Raw genomic sequence first — 22,747 nt, forward strand, 5'->3', positions numbered from 1 at the left:
CAGGAGAGCAATTTCAGCTAATCTTTCCCCTCTCCAGTCCTGGGACATTGATGCCATTACTACCCTAAACTACCCAAATCAACAGAGATCATAGATCAAATCTGGGACCTTCCTGGTCTGTATGCAATTACCGACTCAACCACTGAAGCGGTGTGATTTAAATCTTGCAAACTATTAATACTGCAAGTTTGTTGCTTTAAGAGTGAGTTTTTGTTTTATGAATCAAGGACTGTTTACATTTCAAATTTTGTAGAAAACATTTTAATAGAAAGACAAACAGTTCTTAACCATTTTAAAATTTACATTTAATTCTACATGAAGGAACTGTATAGTACATATTCAATGACAACCATCTTTACGCTAAGAATTAACAATGTTCAGATGACATTTTGCCCCCTCGAATTGCAACTGTACAGAAGAGGCATCATTGGTCGAATACAACAGATTTAAAAACATTGAAATGGGAGAAAGGCTAATCCTTCTAATAAGCTTAGTACAATATTTTCCATACAACGCCATCTTCAGAAATACACTAATTGTAATCGGAGAAACATGTGCATACAAAACATTGTCAAAGTACAGGGACTAATGGTAATTTTAAGTCTCATGGTTTTCAAATTAAAGTACTATACAGCAAGCAAGACTTAAGGCGGCTTTATCCTCCAGCTGAAAGAAAACATCCCTCCATCTATCAGGTACGTTGTACATATCAAGCTGTAAGCCTTCCTAAAAAGTCATTTTTTTCAATCTTCTGTGAATTAGTGTTTTTTGTCTTTCCTGTCCAATTTATGATCTCTTTCAGTCCGTGAAGACCTTTTGCCTGAACGACTTTCAGATATAGACCTCTTTCTATCTAACCGCAACCCTTTTTCCCTTGATCCTTTTAAATCTTTGCTACTTGTTTTTGATGACTTACGATCCTTGTCTGCACTTGAAATACCTCTACGTTTGCGATCTGAGCTCCTCCTACGCTTTCTATCCCTGCTGTGACCCCGGCTTCGACTCCGGCTCTCACTACTGCTGCTGCTGCTCGTACTGCTATCTCTGCTACTACTGCCACTGCTACTGCTAGAACTGGAGCTGCTTCTACTGCTGCTACCACTGCTCGAGCTACTACCACTGCTGCTGGAGCTGGAACTACTACTAGAGCTAGTGCTACTGCTACTCCGACTCCTACTTTTACTCTTCGTCTTCTCACGACCTCTGCTTTTACTCCTACTGCTGCTCTTACTCCTGCTTGCGCTTTTCCTCGGTGACACCCTGACTGGTTCTACTTGCAAATCCACAGGCTGAGTGTTGACAAGACTTGCTTGTTCCAGCTCATGCCCAACCGAACATTCAAGCTCAGGTTCAGGCCCGAGCTCGGATTCTGGTTTACGTTCGAGCTCAAGTATGGGCTCGGGTTCAGGTTCTGGCTCGGGTTCAGGTTCAGGCTCCTTACAAACCTCTTCTATTCTCTCCTCCCTACACTCATCTACTTCCTCCACCATATCCTGATCATTCTCTATGTTTTGGCTAACTTCCTTAACAGGCATACTCTCTGGCTGGCTGTTGCTTTCCCCTTCTTCTACTGCCTCAGCCTCCTCTTCCTGCCGTTTCTCTTGCTGTTTCCCTGCATCACTCTTAACTGTACCTACTTCCACTTCCTTTTCTGCTGCCTCCATTTCTACATCATTGTTCTGGTTACCCAATTCCTCCATCTCCTCATGGTGAGCCACCTTACCCTCCTGTTCCTCGTTTTGTTGCTCTTCACTCTGCAACTCTCGCTGTTCTTTTTCCTTCAGTGACTGACGTCTAGGTCTAACTTCCATTCTGTTAATCTGATCTGCAAACTCCAGGCGCCTGTGTTCAAGAATACCTGTAGATTCAAAAACAAACAAAACTTGCATACAAAGGTGTACATTCTGAAATATGATGCAGCCCTCTTCTGCACAAAAAAAAGTGGAGCAGGGAGGCACAAAAGAGCAGAGGCATAGAAGACAGGAGAAAAAGGAGCATAGTAATGAGATTTTTGACTTGGGTAAGCAAACACCACAGCCGTTCTGCACAGCACGATCCCAAAAGCTGTTGCAGATGAATAACCAGTGAATGTAGGTAAATGAGAATGTCCTGCAGGGTACCAGGACTCAGCACTTTATATTGCTTGTTAATCTGAACTCTGTTTGCTCAAAGAATTCATACTCTGCAGGGGGTTGAATAAAACAGCACAGGGGAAACTGGTTATAATTTCAATTCCAATTTAATAATTTGAATGAAGCAATTTTGAAACAAGAGTACCCATGGATCTTGTAAGCACTTCAGGTGGACAGACCTTGATTTATCATTGAAAAGGACAACTTGCCCCTCAGGACGACAATGGAGTGCCCCCATACATTGCGCACTCACTGTGGAATGGGACTAGAACACAAAATTCTGATTCAAAGAATGTGCTACTAACTATTTCATCTACATATTCACCTTAAATAACACTTTTTTTTTCCTATTTAAAAGTGTAACTTCAATTGATCAGTTACTATTGATCAAATTAATTAACAGCTATTTAATAGAGCCACAAAACTAGTAACACCAATATGCATAAAACCAGTTAAAATTTAGCTCAGTCTCACAACTGCCAAGCTGGTTTATGTCTTACAAAGATATTGTAGCAAATGAAGATCTTTGTATAAATTAATTAGATTGAGGGATTAAGACCAGGATGCTTCAAAAGATTACACCAGGTTGAGTCCTCAATACAAAAAGCCTAAATTCTATTTCCAATATTCAATTTTTAACAATACACACACTTCCTTACAATATAGTTCCTGTGGGCCAGTCTGTTTCATAAGGAGATAGACAAGATTAGGAAATGTCCCACACAGCATGAAATGTAACCATTAAAACTTCTGGCCTCAAATAAATTGTTACAGAACTTTTGCACACATTTGTTACAAGAGGGACAAAAGTACTCAGTACGAATGTTAGGTACACAACCTATTTCCAGTAGGTTTTGTTTCAGGCATTATAAAATGCTAGGTTGCAAGTCTGGTGTTAAACTGATGTTTTTATTAATGTGAATAGCAACAATTTTATTTCAGCAATACAAGTGACAATTTACCAATTACTGCACAATTATAAGCTAACATAGTAGATATGGTATTGGACTAGCAACCTAGAGGTTGAATTCAAATTCCATGACAAGTTGTGAAACTGAATTCAATAAAGTAATTTTGTGGACTGGCACCAGAAGAAGTGACCACAAAAGCTACCAGATTGTAAAAACCAAATTGGTTCCCTAATGACCTACAGGGAATGAAAATATATAATATATATTACCTACAGGATATATATATATATATACACACACACACACACACACACACACACACACACACACACACACACACACACACACACAAAGTCTAGTCCAGTCCAGTATTGTGGTTGACTTTAAATGCTATCAGGGCAACTAGGGATGGGCAAAAAATTCTGCCTTGGATGGGTCACCCACATCCCATGACCAAAAAAAACATGCACTCATTGGATCATCAAACTCACAGGAGGAGAAATGAGTTCTAACTTACTTACAAAATAAATCAATTCACATTCAGAACTAAAAATGCATATATATATATATATATATATTTTAATGCTTTGGCTCACTGATCACTCTTGCTTGTGAGCAACAAGGTCGTGGGTTAAAGTGCCACTCCAGAAACTTGGAACACAATCTAGGCCTACCTTTCAGTGTAGCACTAAGCAAGTGTTAAGTTGCCATATTTCAGATGAGATGTTCAACCGAGGCCCCGACTAGCCTCAGGTAGGCATAAGATCTTGTGGTACTATTTAAAGAACGAGAGTTCTCCCGGTGACATGATCAACATTTATCTCAACCAACACCACTACAAAAAGAGATCATCTGGTCATTTATTCCATTGCTGTTTATCGGACATTGCGCAGCATAAATTGGCTGCTGCATTTCACATTACCTGTGGGATGGCCTGTGGCCGTGAAAGGCGCTATATAAAAGTTATTTTTTCTATCCAATCTCTATCCTCTGATAATTTTAACTTGGTAACCCCTTAATCACGGAGTCAGACAAAATAGTGTTCCCCTGTTCACTGTTTAAACATTTTATAAAGGACTATTAAACCTCCTCTTATCCTTCTATGCTCTAGTTCAAATAATTCCAATACATCAAGTCTCTCCATAAATCTGTAAATTTCTCCCTTCAATCTCAAACCTGCACTGACCATTATGGCTTGCTTTAATGTTTCTTCTATAATTTCCAAAACTTCATGCAGTTAGCTATGAGGGCGATGGTTCCTCTGGGGAGTAAAGCCAGAGGCAAGTCAGTGGCACCACAGTGGGAGAGCAATAGTGGTAGGAGATTTGATAGTTAAGCAGCAAATAGGTGTTCTGCGGCCAAAAACGTGACTCCCTGGTGCCAGGGCCAAGGATGGCGAGCATCTGCAGAGCATTGCGGTGGGTGGATGAACAGCTGGAGATCATGGTCCATATCAGTACCAATGATATAGGTAGAAAGAGATGAGGTCCTGCAGACAGATTTTAGGGAGTCAGGAAAGAGATTAAAGAGCAGGACCTCAAAAAAGGTAGTAATCTCCAGATTCCTCCCAGTGCCACATGCAAATGAGTATAGAAATTTGAGGGTAGAACAGATGAATGCATGACTGGAGAGATAGTGCAGGAGGGAGGGCTTCAGATTCTTGGGGCATTGGGAACAGTTTTGGGGGAGGTACCACCTGTACAGGTTGCACCTCAACAGAGCCAGTACCAATATCCTCACAGGGAGGTATGCTAGTGCTGTTGGGGAGAGTTTAAATTTTGCAGGGGGATGGGTACCAGGATGCAACATTAGAAAGGGGAAATAAAGTGCTCAAAGGATTGGGAGAGGCAGAGAGCACTAAAGAAATAGTAATGTATTAGGTGGGGTCAAACTAAGAAGGGTTTGTAGTGCATGTATGTTTACATGACACAAACAAGGTTGGTGAGCTGCAGGCACAAAGAGCCACATGGGAATATGATGGTGTGGCAATAACAGACCTGGCCCAAAAAAAGGGCAAGATTGGGTATTAAATATTCTTGGCTATAAGATATGGAAGGAAAGAAATAAGATGGTGTGGCAATATTGTTTAAGGAGAATGTTTAAGGTGCTGGAGAGGGAGGATGTCCTGGAGGGGTCAAGGACACAATCTATATGGCTAGAGTTAAGAAATAATAAGGGTGTCATTACACTACGAGGTGTATTCTATAGACCACCAAATAATGGGAAAGATAGAGGAGCAAATTTGCAGAGAAATTACAGAGAGGTGCAAGAACGAGAGAGTAGTGATAATGGGGGATTTCAACTATCCTAATCTAGGCTAGGGTCATAAGTGTTAAGGGCAGAGAAGGGGAAACATTTCTGAAGTATGTTCAGGAGAACTTTCTTGATCAATATGTTTCCAGCCCGTTCTGGTTCTGGGGAAATGAGGTGGGTCAACTGGAGCAAGTGTCAGTAGGTGAACATGTAGGGAACAGTGATCATAGTATCATAAGATTTACATTAGCTATGGAAAATGAGCATGCAATCTAGAGTAAAAATGTTTAACTGGGGGAAAGCCAATTTCAGTGGGATGAGAACAGATCTGGCCCGAGTAAACTGGAGTCAAAGATTGGCAGGCAAAACTAATGGCACAATAGGCTGCCTTTAAAGAGAAAATCAATCAGGTACAGTTGCAATATATTCTCGGGGGAAGGCAGGGCAACTAAAGTCACGGCTCCCTGGGTGGCAAAAGAGAATATGAAAGAGCACATATGACAAGTATCAGGTTCCAAATACATCTGAGAATCAGGTTATATATAGAAAGGTCAGGAGAAGTGAAAAAGAAAATAAGAGGGGCAAAGAGAGGGTATGAGAATGGAATGGCAGCCAACATAAAAGGTCACCCAAAAGCATATAAAATAGTAAAATGGTAGTAAGAGGAGGGATGGGGCCACTTGGGGACCAATAAAGAAAGAGAGACCTATTCATGGAGGCAGAGGGTATGGCTGAGGTAATAAATGGTAAAAGGTTAAATAGTGGTGGTCCAGAGACTTGGGGGTCCATGTACATAGATCGTTAAAATGTCACGCACAGCTACAGAAAAAAAATCAAAAAAGTTGACGGAATGCTGGCCTTTATATCTAGAGGACTAGAATACAAGGGGGTAGCAGTTATGCTGCAGCTATACAAAACCCTGGAGCATTGAGCAGTTCTGGGCACCACACTTTGGGAAGGATATATTGGCCTTGGAGGGAGTGCAGCGTAGGTTTACCAGGATGATATCCGGACTGCAAGGGTTAAGTTACGAGGATAGATTACACAAATTAGGGCTGTACTCCCTAGAATTTAGAAGGTTAAGGGATGATCTGATCAAAGTCTAAGATATTAAGGGGAACAGATAGGGTAGATAGAGAGAAACTATTTCTGCTGGTTGGAGATTCTAGGACTAGGGGGCATCGTCTAAACATTAAAGCCAGACTTTCAGGAGTGAAATTAGGAAACACTTCTAATACTTTCTTCTGCAGACAGTAATTGATGCTGGATCAATTGTTAAAGCTATCAATCTCCGATTTAAAATTATGTTAACCAAAGATATTAAGGGATATGGACCAAAGGCAGGTATATGGTGTTAGGTCGCAGATCAGCCATGATCTCATTGAATGGCAGAGCAGGCTCAAGGGACTGAATGATCTACTCCTGTTCCTATCAGTGTATATGGTTGCATAATATAGGAACTGGATGGGCATGGCAATCTTTTTCCATCTTTCTTTATGTACATTAGGCAACTAAAATAAAGCCACTTCAAATTAAAGCTAACTGGAAATCACCTGGCAAAATTAGCCTCTTGCATTATTTGCATCCTCTTTATAAATCATAGAGATAAAGAGCAATGAGTAACATCCTTTGGTTTGGTCCATTTCAGTTTAAGCAAAATATTAAACAGCAAGTAGGGGACATTATTGGTTGCAAATGGTTCAAAATTGTGAAAAAAATTGGCTAATAGTGAATGGTCACTCAGCTCTGCAATTCTTAGTATCTTGGTCATCATTCACTGCTAAAATTATTTAAATGATCAGAACAAAGTTGATCCAATTTCTTTGTAAAAGCTGGTCACAACTGCTAGAATCTTTTAGTTTCTCCAGACCAACACTTGAACCTTGAACTGACTTTCAAAGTAAATTCAATCTCATTCTCATTTAAGTGGGCCATATGACCAAGTTGTTTTCCAATAAACAGTACAGTTTCCAACTACAAACCAACAATGCAACTACTAAAATTAAAACAGTTTCACTGGATTTGCTGGTACTTGATCCAAAATCAAGTATTGGAATTATCAAGAATTCAAGCCTAGGTTCCCTGAAGCACAAGATAAGTTCACTCAAAGTGAGCTCCTACACATTGTCCATTAATCAAGCCACTTCCAAGTTTGGTTTGATCTTAATGCAAACATTTCTTTCCCCCTTCAACAACAACCATACAAAGCCCAAGTCGGTCTAGGATTACTACTACAATGTCGAGGGAAGCTCTTCCAGCACACTCATGGACAGGATAAAATAAAAGACATTTCATCTTGATAGACAGCCCTCTCTTTTTTTTTAAATCAATGGTTATTTATCTCCATTGGTTCCTTCTAAAACGCAAAATACATGTCCCTACATTTTCATTCTCCTCCCTACAACCAGTGTTGATATCACACATTTACGTTAATTCACTTTCGAAGAGATGCCTGTACTTTGGTGGCACTTGGCCTTGCACCTGGATCTCAATTTAAAAACCCAGCAATTTATATCCTCCACTTGCTGACCTTTTAGGAAAACTGCACATTGGTGCACTCTGCAGATCACATTTCTACAGATGAACCGGAGGTCATTTCAGCGACTGACTGGAAAATATGATTGCCACTGCTCAATTTAACTTTCCATATACCAAGCTACATTTCTTAAATTTTGTAATTTAATCTCGTGCTTGAAACATGGCATCAATTATCTTGTAATTCTACTATAAAAACACTTACCATTCATCTTCCTTTGGGATTCATCCAAAAGCTTTTGAGTAGCTGGACAATGTTTGCCAGGTATGTAGAATAGGTGAGGCCTTGTCTTGGTTCTTATGTATTTGACTATTTTTAAATTATGTTCATTCCATACATCTTGCTGTTTGAGAAAGGAACAAACATTAAAGCTCAAGGTATCACAACATTCATAAACTTCCAATTCAGGCAAAATAAATTCCTACCAACTGGGCCAGTTCCACTTTTTGTTCCAGAAGTCTAAGTTCCGTTTGTTTAGCACGACGTTCCTCAAATAATTCCCTCCTCTCATTTTCTACTTGTTTGCGTTCTTCTTCAGCTTGCACTTCAAGCTTCTGCTCTATTTCCTGACGTCTTTTTTGCTGTAGGTTCGAAAAAATGGCATCAAAACTAAAAACAATACCATCCTCACACTCTGATCTCGTCATACCAAATGCTTAAAAAAACACATTAAAGCCAGAACATTTCTTATGCCACCTGCCCATTGCCATCCATGTTAGGATCAGGAGTTCATCACTGGCTTTCTCCCTCATTGCACTCTTACCGATGCTAACAAGGAAAAATCTTTTGCAGTATTTAACAGGTCTCAACATATCCCAAATTACAAGTGGCCATTCTAGTCATTAAACTTGACTACACATACTAGTTTAATGGATAATCTTCACATAACCCAATGTGACTCGATAATCATTGCTAAAAAGACACTGTTGAAAGGGCACAATTAGAGGTAGCCACATGCCTTTCAATTGCTTCAGTCCATAAGCGGCTGATAATGTTCTCAATACATGATCATTGTATATATATTTTGCAGCTAAGCAACATTGTCTGAAAAAGCCATTAGGTACAACAGTGTGATGGTACACAGCTTGAACTGAATTTAAAATACAGAATTTCTACACTAGAATGATACAAAAGGTTTGAATCAGTACAAATCCAGGAGGAATCAAGCAAAATCTGTGGAGATAACCAAGGGAATCAAGTTATGGATTATATAGTTTTACAGAATAATTTTAAGTGAACTTACATGTCGTCTTGGACAATGAGCTGCAAACTAAGAAACAATACACTAATTGAGGTGCTTAAAGTGAACTATTATACACCCTAGGGTTACCACCAGCCAAAAGGAACAATTTTGGCATGACATTTATTCAGCACAACATCAAATATTTAGTTCTGTTTGAATGGTTGAGAAACACCCGTTTAGCACATTTCCTGCACAAATCCAAGACATCTTGTATTAATGGATTTGGGGGACAGGTGACATAACAAGTTACCACACTGTCCTTTCACCCATACGATGCGGGTTGAAATCCATCATTGGGCGATGTAATAACAGTGTTAACATTAGGCTGGCTGTTTTGGCAAATGAGAAAATTTTGCACTAGTATTCAGGAAATGATCAAAGTTAAGCCTCTGTGAATCTTCTATATGCCACTGGATCTCTCTGTGGGAGAACACCTCCTGACTGCATGGCAAACATAACTGCTCACATGGGATCATTTTAAAGCCATTTTGAGGGACAGTTAAAACTCCATTATTTACACCAGTTTGTACCTTAATTAAAATTGCTGTACTGCATTTCAGCAAAAATGTCATGAAACAGATGCTCTACATTAATTTTTTTCATTTGAACAAAATAGTTCACAGTAAATAGAGTATTTGCACAGTGCGCCAAAGCTTTTTGCTGTTTTCCTGGAGAATGATACATGCTGTAATGGAATGCAGGTGGCACTTTCTAGTTTGCCAGTATTTAAAAGTTGGAAAGATTGTGTGTTTCAGGTCTCTAAACTCTTGATACAAGATCCAGACACTGAACAAAAAAAAGAGAAAAAAATACCCTCTCAGTTGCAACATTAGATTCCTGCTTGAATTTCTGCAGAGTACCCATCAACAGGCCAAACATCCGCCGATTCCTGTGAAGTAAAACACAGCAATTAGATACTTTGTAACAAGTTGCCTCAACATTAGGCCATCAACTTGATTGTCAAGATAATATGGTGCAAAATAAATCAGTTAAACATGCCGAGGATACAATTTATTGCAAGGGATACAGTACTTTTACTACTGAATGTCCCTTTAGCAACAGTACATCTGAACAACATTTTGGGGGGTAATAGTAAATAGCCATTCTTCTTGAGAAATAAAATGTGTTAGCAACTCAATAGCTCAAACAATTAAACATTTGACTCATGAAACATAGAAATTAGGTGCAGGAGCAGGCCATTCGGCCCTTCGAGCCTGCACCACCATTCAATAAGATTATGGCTGATCATTCAACCTCCGTACCCCTTTCCTGCTTTCTCTCCATACACCTTGATCCCTTTGGCCATAAGGACCATATCTAATTCCCTTTTGAATATATCTAATAAACTGGCCTCAACAACTTTCTGCGGTAGAGAAAGTCACAGATTAACCAGTGAAGAAGTTTCTCCTCATCTCGGTCCTAAATGGATTACCCCTTATTCTTGGACGGTGACCAATGGTTCTGGAACTCCCCAGCAACAGGAACATTCTTCCTGATTAACTTGTCTAATCCAGTCAGAATTTTATGTTTCTACGAGATCCCCTCTCATTCTTCTAAACTTCAGTGGATACAAGCCCAGTTGATCCAGTCTCTAATATGTCAGTCCTGCCATCCCAGGAATCAATCTGGTGAACCTTCGCTGTACTCCCTCAATAGCAAGAACGTCCTTCCTCAGATTAGGGGACCAAAACTGAACACAATATTCCAGGTGTGGCCTCACCAAGGCTCTGTACAACTGCAGTAAGACCTCCCTACCCCTATACTCTCATCCTCTAGCTTTGAAGGCCAACATGCCTTCACCGCCTGCTGTACCTGAATGCCAAACTTCAATGACTTATGTACCATGATACCCAGGTCTCGTTGCACCTCCCCTTTTCCTAATCTGTCACCATTCAGATAATATTCTGTCTTCCTGTTTTTGCCACCAAAGTGGATAACCTCACATTTATCACATTATACTGCGTCTGCCATGCATTTGCCCATTCACCTAACCTGTCCAAGTCACCCTGCAGTCTCTTAGCATCCTCCTCACAGTTCACACCGCCACCCAGCTTAGTGTCATCTGCAAACTTGGAGATATCACATTCAATTCCTTCATCTAAATCATTGATGTAAATTGTAAATAGCTGGGGTCCCAGCACTGAACCCTGCGGCACCCCACTGGTCACAGCCTGCCATTCTGAAAAGAACCCGTTTATTCCGACTCTGCTTCCTGTCTGCCAACCAGTTCTCTATCCACGTCAAAAATACATTACCCCAATACCATGTGCTTTAATTTTGCACACTAATCTCGAGACCTTGTCAAAAGCCTTTTGAAAGTCCAAATACACCACATCCACTGGTTCTCCCCTGTCCACTCTACTAGTTACATCCTCAAAAAATTCTAGAAGATTTGTCAAGCATGATTTCCCTTTCATAAATCCATGCTGACTTGGACCGATCCTGTCACTGCTTTCCAAATGTGCTGCGATTTGATCTTTAATAATTTATTCCAACATTTTCCCACCACCGGTGTCAGGCTAATCGGTCTGTAATTTCCTGTTTACTCTCCCTTTTTTAAAAAGTGGTATTACATTAGCTACCCTCCAGTCCATAGGAACAGATCCAGAGTCAATACAATATTGGAAAATTATCACCAATGCATCCACTATTTCTAGGGCTTGGGGATGCAGCCTATCAGGCCCTGGAGATTTATTGGCCTTCAAACACAATTTCCTGACTAATAAGGATTTCCTTCAGTTCCTCCTTCTCGCTAGATCCTCGGTCCCCTAGTATTTACGGAAGGTTATGTGTGTCTTCCTTCGTGAAGACAGAACCAAAGTATTTGTTCAATTGGTCTGTCATTTCTTTGTTCCCCATTATAAATTCACTTGATTCTGACTGCAAGGGACCTACGTTTGTCTTCACTAATCTTTTTCTCTTCACATATCTATAGAAGCTTTTGCTCTTTGATTTTTTTCTGCTGAAGTGCATGACTTCACACTTTCCAACATTATACTCCATCTGCCAAATTTTTGGCCATAAACTTAGCCTGTCTATGTCCTTTTGCAGATCGTGTGTCCCCTCCTCACATTGCTTTTTCTCCCATCTTTGTATAGTCAGCAAACTTGGTTACATTCTTCCTAGTTAATATAGATTGCAAATAGTTGGGGTCCCAGCACTGATCCTTGCAGCACCCCACTAGTTACTGATTGCCAACCCAGGAATGAACCATTTATCCCGACACTGTTTTTAGTTAGCTAATCCTCTATCCATGCTATTACCCCCAACCCAGTGAACTTTTACCTTGTGCAGTAATCTTTTGATGTGGCACCTTGTCAAATGCCTTCTGGAAGTCCAAATACACCACATCCACTGGTTCCCCTTTATCCACCCTGTTAGTTACATCCTCAAAGAACTCCAGCAAATTTGTCAAACATGACTTCCCCTTCATAAATCCATGCCGACTCTGCCTGACCAAATTATGTTTTTCCAAATGTCCTGCTGCTGCTTCTTTAATAAAATGGACTCAACATTTTCCAAACCACAAATGTTAGACTAACTGATCGAAAGGTTCCTGCTTTTTGTCTGCCTCCTTTTTCAAAATAGGGATATTTCATTTGCAGTTTTCTAATGTGCTGGAACCTCCGCAGAATCCAGGGAATTTTGGTAAATTACAACCAATACATCCACTATCCCTGCCACCACTACTCTTAAGACCCTAGGATGCAAGCCATCAGGTCCAGGGGATTTATCCACCTGTAGTCCCAATATCTTACTGAGTAGCATCTCCTTAGTGATTGTGTTAAGTTCCCCCCGCCCCCTCCCTCCCAATAGTCCCTTGGCTATCCACTGTTGGGATATGGTTTGTGTCCTCTACCGTAAAGACCAATACAAAATATTTGTTCAGAGGTTCTGCCATCTCCATGTCCCCCATGACTAATTCCCCAGTCTCGTCCACTAAGGGACCAACATTTACTTTAGCCACTTTCTTTTTATATACCTATAGAAACTCTTGCTATCTGTTTTTATATTTCATGCTAGTTTACTTTCATAGTCAATCTTCCCTTTCTTAATCATTTTTTTAGTAATTCTTTGCTGGCTTTTAAAAGCTTCCCAATCTTCTGTCCGCTTTGTATGTCCTTGTTTTTAATTGGATATCGTCCTTTATTTCTTTAGCAACGGATAGCTCTCTTTTCTTTTACACTCCTTCCTCCTCGCTGGAATATATTTTTTGAGAGTTGTGAAATCTCTCCTTAAATGTACACCACCATTCATCAACCATCTTACACTTTAATCTATTTTCCCAGTCCACTTTACCCAACTCTGCCCTCAGTCTCCTTTATTTAAGCTTAGTACACTGGTTTGAGATCCAACTTTCTCACCCTCTATCTGAATTTGAAATTCAACCATGCTATGATAACTCACTCCAAGGGGATCCTTTACTAGGAGATTGTTTATTAATCCTGCCTCATTACACAAGACCAGATCTAAGATAGCCTGCCCCTTGGCTGGTTCTGTTACATACAAGGAATCCATCCCTTATGCACTCTGAACTCTTCAAGGCTACCCTGACCAATTTGATTTGTCCAATCAATATGGAGGTTAAAATCATCCATGATTATTGCTGTTCCTGGTTTATGCTCCGACCAGAGTTGCTACTGTTAGGGGGCTATAGACTACGCCCACCAGTGACTTTTTTCCCCCCTTATTTCTTATCTCCACCCAAACTATTTCAACATCCTGATCAGTTGAGCCAATATCATTTCTCACTATTGCAGTGATTCATTCAGTTGAAGGATGCTACAACTGTAAAATATCTCAAGCTATTCTAAACAGTATTCCAGAGGTACAAAGGATATTGCAATCAGACATAAAAATGCGGACATTCAATTAATAGAATTAGAAAGGAAAAATGATTATAGTTTCCATATTTGCCAGCATAGGCACGTGACCTTTTTTGCAATCCTGCTCATGTAGACATCAAGCCCTCCCTCTATTTGATTACAGATTAATGCTTATACTAGTATGTTTATAGCTAGTCTTTTATTGTAGGTAAAGTGGATTTGATTAATACTACCGAGAAAAAAAAAGGTAAATATAGTTGAGTGTGTTTTAAAAAACATTCAGCATGCATGCAAAATAAAGTCAGAATTACTATAAATCAGGGTCAAATTCCACTGGCAAAAGACTTGGACTGAACTAGCTGCGAAATCCTTCTCTGAAGTCAGTACAGTAAATCAATGATTACTACTATGTGCTCTTGTAACTACTATACCGAATTAAGTGATAGTTATGATACCCAATTTCAGCCGCATGAATCAGCAATAATATGGTATTGGTGCTGGTGATTAGAATAATTTATTGCAGCAAGTAAACTAGGTAACAGTCAAAAGAAATCTCTGCAAATCACAAGATTTAAAAAAAAAAAAATTGTGCCAGTAAGACAGAATCTTAAGAGTTGTGTTTTAGATAGCTACAAGGTACATAGGATCTTCTCCTCGAACTACTGGGCTGTGAGTTCAAACACACGAGCTACAGCTTTTGTTGTACCAGTCCAGATCAGTAAACAAAGATAATTTAACCCTTCTAAAAAAAATCATGTCAGCCTAAACATTTGTATAATGATTCCTCCCAGTTTTCCATGCTTCTGTCAATTTTAAAAAAACAGCTGAATCCAAGCATCATCTAATGAATTGCCAAAGCCTTAAAATAGATTTTCATAGCAAAAAGTTCCATTGGTTTAACTTTCTAGACTATTTTGCCTGTGAAATAGAAATACCTTTCTTTGCCCTTTTCATCCATTGTTTGATCCTGAATAAGGTCTCGGCGTGTCCTTTCTTTGGAGGTAGCAACAACAGAAGACTGCAACGCTGGCTGTAAAGAATACAGATGTGTTAATTTCACCAGTACAAATGTGTTCCTACCTTTTATTGGAAGATGCCAATACATACTGGACCACTCAGTAATAGATACTAGCCAGCACCTCATCTGAGTGTTCATTCTTTGACTGTCAGCAGGCTACTCAAATATGGTGGCATCACATTGGAGCCTCATTCAGCTCTCGTCTGATGTCCACAATATACTTTCTAGCAAAGATCCCCTCTAGCCCAAGTCTATGGAGGCCAACTGTAGTGCCCATATTGCAGTCTTCGCAAATGAACAGCTAATTTAGTACAGATCTGGAAACATCCTAGATTGTTAGGTTGCAGTTTCATCTGAGTGCATTTAGCAACTGAATCAGGAATGAGTGCAACACTTTACTTGAACAATGCAATACCTTTTTTGTATCTTCATCATCCTCTGCGTCGCTGTCTTGACGTGACTCTCTCCTAGACCGACGATCTCCCAGCCTATTAAAAATTGGAACACTGGTCAGATTTCCAAATACAGTCTATTCAGGCACTTGACTGACGTACTGTGTGCAGCTAAATATTACTCCTCCTGAAAGATGTATTCTTCCCCTTAAATTTGAGGACAAGATTCTCTATTTAACTCCCAATTTTCTGGTTTCTCTGGGGGTATACATCAACTATGGTTAAACTACAGATGTCCAGTACCCAGGGCTCTTCCAAGATTGCTGAAATAGTCATCAGGTGCACAATAGTGGGAAGCAATTCTTTTCTTTTTTCCTTCTGCAAGGAAAGGGTCTGGTTCCTTGTCAAATGCTTTCACATTTGCAATGAATGTGTAGTGGAACCTATGGGCACAAACCCATATCTTACTACTCTGGTTAAAGGAATGAGATTGGTCTCAACAGAAGTTTGATGTAGACATGGTGAGAATTTAAGATCAGAGGGGTTAGAGTGTGCATGCTGACTGGTGTTGAGGATTTCAGTCGACTGTACAAGTGAGAGTCCAGTCGAGTAAAAATAGCATTATTGACTTGAAACTTTGTTATTTAAGTTTGTCACATAGAACTAGTGTACCAGAGAATTCTGAAAACAATGTCCAGAACAACTACAAGGAGTAGTCTCCAGATGGACTTGCTAAACTGTAGGTTATTGCATTTAAGAAATTATTGAAGATATTCCTAGAGTGCATAGGCAGGCAACAAGGAATGCAGGAGTTAGTGAAGAAAACTCCTAGGGGTCTGAAGCTACCTGATAAATATGCACAGTGCTGAATACCTAGGACAAGAATGACAACTCTCAGTAGAGAAATCATGAGGATTCCATGGTACCATGCAGAAATTGGTCACCCGAGATCGGGGTAAGAGAGGAGCGTTAAGTGTAGGAACACTGATGGTGGGAGGTGTGATATTGAGGAATATAGTCACTTCTGAAACTATAAAACTGTGTATTGCCTTCTAGGTGCCAAGGTAAAAGACAGAGCAGGTGCAGACCCTCAGGGAAAGAGAAAGGATCAGTTGTTAGTCATGGTTCATATCAGAACCAATTACATTAAAAGGGAAAAAAGGATTCAGTTTCAGTTCCTGCAGAACTTCAGGAATTAGGAAGTAGACTAAGCAGGGCATTAAAAGGTAGTAAGTCTTAGGGCTACCACTGGTGCCACATGCTAACTAGTACAAGAACAGCGCTATGGGGGCAAATGAGTAACCAGGAGCATCTTGTAAGCAAAGGCTGATTCATGGGCCACTGGGACCAGTTCTGGGCAGAAGAAGCTGTACCAATGGCACAGCCAACACTGGAGCAGAGCTGGGTCTCTATGCTAGAGGTTGACTACAGTTTGGGGAAAACTCAACTAATATGGCAGGGGGGAGTGTAAAGCAAGAAAATAAAGAGATTACTCGGAAGAGAAAATAAGCTTCAGTTGCATAGGGTATGATAGCATAGTGATATTACGTGGTCCAAAGGCCTAGACTAATAATCTGGCAACATGAGTTCAAATCCCACCCTGGTAGTTTGAAAATTTAAATTCAGTTTTAAAAAAAAACTGGAAATAAGGAGCTCATGACCATTAAAGCTAGGGATCACTAAGTGACCATGATAGTTATTAGTTGTAAAAATCCAACTGGTTCATTCATGTCCTTTAGGAAAGAAAACCAGCTGTCTGTGCGCAGTCTGGCCTACATAACTCCACTACTGCACCAACATGTTTGACTCAACTGTGCTCTGAAGCAGCTTAGCAAGATATATAAAAAAAAAGTAGAGGTAGAAACATTTAAACAAGACAAATAATTAAATGAAATCACGACGTGGAAAGGTTTGAAAAAAATCAATGTAAAAATGTATATGCATTAACAGAGTATTAGAAAATTGGGGAACAAATTTTTAGTGAAAACAGAAAATTATTAATGGTAATAAGCATGGCTACAATTCAACTGGTAATTAAGTTTTTCAGCAGTTGGAGGTGCAGAGCTTCAGTCGCAACCCAGCCTTCAGGAAATGCCTTTTAACAACTGTTGTCCAAACCCAACAATTTCCTTATCAGCTGTAAAACAGACATCTGCCTTCAGCATGGTCAAGAGACCTACGCAGGACAGATGGTGCTGCGCCAATTTTGATGGTTCACATTCTCAAATGCCGTGCATCACCAGCCGCTTAACCTATGTAGTAAGGGGGGGGGGGTTGGCAAAGCAATAAGCTTACCACAACTCTCCTGCTCCAGGAGCTACAGTTGATTTCAAGCCAGGGCCCGCCCTAACTACAACAGCTCCCTCTTTTGCTACAGATTCAACTCCTGGATCTTTAATGTCTACTGAACAAAACCTTGTTACATGCCTAAAAGCTCTGAACTACTGACTGAACTGTTGGGGTATGCATTTTGGGTGCTTTAAATCAAGGTACTCCTACAAGGAGATTTAGTAAAGTCCAAGAGAGTCATAAGGAAATGAAGTGAGATTAATAAGTAGCGTATCTGAAGGGTTCAAAATTACACAAAATAGATCTAAAAGCAATTTTTCCATTAACGTCTAAGCAACAGCTTTAATAGCCATTATATTATACAATGCACCAATGCAAACTGAAAAGCAAATTGATAAAAGCAGTGAAACAAAAACATATGCATTTGTCTCAAGTAATTGAAGAATGATTCAATATGACATTTGTTCACACAAACTCCTGAGTTAATCAGTTTATTAGTGTATATATTGGTTAAGTAAGGTCTGCTGTATTTTGCAACTACAAAGACGCCATAAGGATCGCTGCTGTGGGAAATGTGAAAATTCAACTCAAAGTTCAAGTTACTCTTTTTTATCAGTCAGGAGACGCTGCAAAACAGAAGGATTTCTGTCTGAATTTGCTATGTTATAGCTAATCTGATGGTGTTTGCTAATTGAATGAAAACAGAAGTTCCATTCACTGACATGGACATCTCTACCACTCTGATGGGCATAAAATGCTCAAAAGTTAATACAAGGTATTGCCCAAACAAATAACTCTGAAGGCAGTGTAACAAGTGGTCATTTTGAACTCCATTGTTTGTGTGCCAGCATGAGAAAAAAAAAACACTTCCAATCTGACATAAGACTTTAACCTAAAGATAACATTTTGCAGATACCTGATCACATTCATACCTGCTGATTGCCCCATCCAAATCTCTCTGTTTAGCTGGGGGTCCTCCTCCGCCATCTGAGAGTCCACGCCTAATTAAACAAAGAGTCAACAGTGTTTTCCATTTTTCTTTAAAAGCACATGGCAAACCAAAAAATTTCAAGTTTCCTAGTAGTCATTAAGTGATATACTAAAGCTACAAAGTGTACCGCAAGAGGATCTAAAAAAAAATTATATCCAAAGCTTAAATCTTTCTCCTCCAGACCTGCTATGCATTTACAGGTTGAAATTTACACAAATTAAATGCACAAACTTAAACTTTGAGGTGCAGAATGTAGCAAGTTTGCATGCCATTGGTAACTCAAACTTTGATAAACTTAAAAGATAAATAGGGGCACATTTAAAGAATTTCACTCTTACCTAAGTAATCCAATCCCACGCCCCCTACCTCCACCAGGACCTGTGATGGATAGCCGCCTAGCCTGGCCGGGCCTGTATTTAAAAATAAATTTTTAATTAGAAAGTACTAAAACCAGTCAATAAATCCAGCGTATTATATGGTAGTGCTTAGTACTACAAATAAATATTCTAGAAGCACGATCCTTGATCTACAGACAGGGAATCTAATAGCCAGAGAATCACCACTCTTCTTTCCATTAGGAAACAAAGATTTATTTAAAAATAAAAAACAGATGTACACTTCTTTATTTCCCAAGAAACAAGAATACAAAGGACAACTCTACCAGCATTCCACTATAAACTAGTGCTGAATTCAGCAGGCTGGTACTGTAGACAAGGCAACACTGGAGATGAATTTTCCTCTCACCATCCATCTCCGTACTTGCCTCTCAATACCCATTTTAAAACTCTTCAATATGGAACTTGTCCCGATCGAAGTCACCAATGACATCATGCATGATTGCAGTGCATTAACCCTCTTATCTCTGTAGCCTTCAATACAGTTGCCCATTTCACCATCCTCCATCGTTGCTCCACAATTCACCTACATTACTTCCTTTTTTTGCCTCATCCCTGCTCTGTCACTTCCAACATAGCTCCCCCTCAATTCTCATTCCCCTCAATTCTCATTTATGATGCGTTTCAACATTATCCTAAAGGATGAGGTCAGCTCTTAAACATATGCCAAGACACATCTTTACCACTCCACCCCCAGAGTTCATGATCACCAATTGCTGCCTGACCTTGTGTATTAAAGTTATGGACAAGCCAGCAGGCTGAACTAAATGCTAGCAAGTCAGTCAGTTTTTTCAGAATCTCTGTCCCCTTGCACCCCCATCGATTTCATAATTTTAATTAGCTGCTCGCTCAGGCTGAATCTGATGTGCCAAACAGATCACAGAGTTGCATCTTTCGTCACTCCTAAGTTCTCCTTTCCTTGTTTGACATTAATTTTTACCCCATATGCCTTCGTGAAGCATCTTGGAATATTCTGAATGCAAGTTATAGATCCTGAACAGAGCCTCAAAACCCACATCCAGTCTAGCAACATGACTGTCTATTTTTACCTCAAAACATTGCTGCCTTCATACTTTTATCCTGTTACTGAAATCCTCAGCATACATTTGACATCGGTTGGTTTTACTTTGTCAACTCCTGAGCTGGTCGCCTAAGGTCCACACTATGCAAACTTTAACGCAGCAACAACTCAAATGCACTATTAAAGCCTGCACATCCCTGCTCTACACAAACATCTCCCTCCAGCATACTGATGTCATTGTGCTCATCCAAATACTTGCATTTGTATAAATCAACTTTAAATCAAAAATATCTTGAAGCACTTCAAAAAGGTGCAAGGAAAAATATTTTAAGGAGCTCAAATGAAGTCAAATCTCAAATTTCAACCAATACATCAGAGTTCCAAGATTGGTTAAATACCAAAAAACATACTTGAAACTGTTACAATTATGGACAGATGGGAGGGAAGAGATAGGTTTTTAACATTCAGCAATTTAAAAAAAAATCCCTTCCTAGACAAATTTTAGGTACAGACAAGTGACCAAAGCACAAATTGATTGTTTCATTCTGCAAGTATCCTACAATTTTTTTTTTAAAAAGTGTAACTACAAAAAGCTGAATTATATCCACGAATTTACAGAAACTAAGACCACTAACGTAATAGTGCTGTCTTGATATACACTAGAAATGTCGCTCAAAGCTTTCTGCAAAAAGAAATACCCACAAAAAAATACTGATCAAATTTCTAATAGTTTGATTAAACATGGACAAATAAATTTAGAAACCTTTATTTGCTCAAATGTCCTGGCATAAATATAATTTTGCTTAAATTTGTCAAATAATTCTGAATCTACCTCTTAATTATTGAAATTCTCTTCCGCGAATGGATTGTATGGGGGGGGGGGGGGGGGGAAGAGAAAGGAAGAAATAGAAATGCTGGAGTCTGTCAGTAAGGACAAAAAATAAAAGGGAGATTATTTCCCATGCGTGTTTGAATGAAACCGGACCCGCTTTGTCTGCTCCAATCATTAAAATAGTATGACTGGAATAAATGTCATTGCTTTTTCCTGTCCTTTGAATGGCCCCACGACTGAGACGACCTTGGCCCTTCTCGCACCGACGAATCACGCGGTTAAACCGCACCGTGCAGCCCTCTTCTCGCGGGGGACCGGGCTGCTTTGCAGGAGGCCGCTGGGGCCCAGGCTGGCAGCAGTGAGCCTGAGGGACGCCGTCACATGTGCGCCTGTGTCTGCAGCATCCCGCCCGGGTTACTGATGAGCGGATGGCCCCGGCTCCCTCTCCTTCCCCCGCGGCTTCGACACTTCCCCGCGGGCGGGATTCTCACAGGTGGCGGCACCGGGGGCGGGGAGAAGAGCCTCCCTTCCAAAGAGGCCGAGCCGGGTGCGGAGGTGCGGTTACCTGAGGTCGTTAGGGTCCCGACCTGTCAGTTTCCGAATGTTCTCATCCACGTTTTTCAAACTTTCCTTCGCTTTCTCCAGTTGATCCTGCAAACTTCTCACTGCCACCGCCATCTTGCCGAGCACCACCGAGCACTCTGGGAACAGGCCTCCCTGACAGTCACCTGACCTGACCACGCCCAGCGTCAGACTGCAAGCCAGTACAATTTGCCAATCACAGGCGCGCAACTTCTGGACAACGGCGAATCAGGCGCTGAGCTCCTGGACAACGGCCAATCAGTTGATCGTGCAAAAAAGGTACTGGAATGGGGATGACATGAAAACGATAGGTTGAGATATTATTGAGTTTGATTGACAAGAAGTGTGTAGACGATGCAATCATCCGGTATAATTTCTGCTGTGGTTGATTCTGTATTTGACTATTTGTCAAAAATGGATGTACAACACTGGGAGAGGGGAGACAGGCACGGTACAGAAACAGGCCATTCGGTCCAACCAGTCCACGCCGGCGTTTATGCTCCACTTGAATCTCCTCCTGTCTTTCCTCATCTAAATCTATCAGCATTGCCCTCAATTCCCTTCTCCCTCATATGCTAGTCTAGCCTCCCCTTAAATGCATCTATACTATTTGCATCAACCTCTCCCTGTGGTAGCGAGTTCCACATTCTCACCACTCGCGGATAGATTTAAATGAGGAAAGACGGGAGGAGGCTGGAGTAGAGCATAAACGCCGGCATGGTTGGGCAGAATGGGCTGTTTCTGTGCCGTATATCCTATGTAATCCTATGTAATCGTTGGGTAAAGAATTTTTTTCTGAACTCCCTATTGGATTTTTTGATGACTATCTTATATTGATGACCTCTGGATATGCTCTTCCTCACAAATGGAAACAATCTCTCTCTATCCACTTTATTAAAACCTGTCATAATTTTAAAGACCTCTATTAGGTCATAACTCAGCCTTTTTTCAAGAGAAAAGAGACCCAGCCTGTTCATCCTTTTCTGATATGTATACCTTCGCTTTTCAGGTATCATCCTTGCAAATCATTTTTGCACCCTCTATAATATGGCGGCCAGAACTGTACGCGGTACTCTTTTAAGTGTGGTCTAACCAAGGTTCTATACAGGTTTAGCATAACTTCCATACTTTTCAATTCTGTACCTCTAGAAATAAATCCTAGTCCTTGGTTTGCTTTTTTTATGGCCTTGTTAACCTGTGTCGCAACTTTTAGCGATTTGTGTATTTGCACTCCGAGATCCCTTTGTTCCTCTACCACACCCAGACTCGCACCCTCCAAGTAATAAGTGACCTCCCTATTCTTCCTGCCAAAATGTCATACCTCAC

The 22,747-nt window shown here is 40.3% G+C and overlaps 1 protein-coding gene across 1 annotated transcript; it reads right to left on the bottom strand.

Annotated features, from left to right (window-relative positions):
- Positions 1-280: 280 nt before the first annotated feature.
- pnn (pinin, desmosome associated protein) lies at positions 281-21,551 on the bottom strand. The gene is made up of 9 exons (XM_070879126.1): positions 21,405-21,551; positions 18,930-19,001; positions 18,533-18,601; positions 15,335-15,407; positions 14,837-14,931; positions 9,889-9,964; positions 8,258-8,413; positions 8,037-8,175; positions 281-1,858 (listed from the first exon to the last, which is right to left on the bottom strand). Exons 1-9 carry the CDS (start codon positions 21,515-21,517, stop codon positions 759-761), a joined length of 1,893 nt encoding a protein of 630 aa, XP_070735227.1. The 5' UTR covers positions 21,518-21,551; the 3' UTR covers positions 281-758.
- Positions 21,552-22,747: the final 1,196 nt, after the last annotated feature.

The sequence above is a fragment of the Pristiophorus japonicus genome, chromosome 4 (genome assembly GCF_044704955.1).
Source record: "Pristiophorus japonicus isolate sPriJap1 chromosome 4, sPriJap1.hap1, whole genome shotgun sequence".
In the NCBI taxonomy this organism is placed as follows: domain Eukaryota; kingdom Metazoa; phylum Chordata; class Chondrichthyes; family Pristiophoridae; genus Pristiophorus; species Pristiophorus japonicus.

What these genes read in the sequence shown, in the direction of transcription:
- pnn (XM_070879126.1), bottom strand. Translation starts at nt 21,517, where the DNA reads ATGGCGGTGGCAGTGAGAAGTTTGCAGGATCAACTGGAGAAAGCGAAG. An exon ending in TTGGATGGGGCAATCAGCAG is followed by an intron (nt 15,408 to 18,532) that starts GTATGAATGTGA and finishes AATTTTTAATAG; the next exon opens with GCTGGGAGATCGTCGGTCTA. An exon ending in GATGAAAAGGGCAAAGAAAG is followed by an intron (nt 9,965 to 14,836) that starts GTATTTCTATTT and finishes TTTACTTCACAG; the next exon opens with GAATCGGCGGATGTTTGGCC.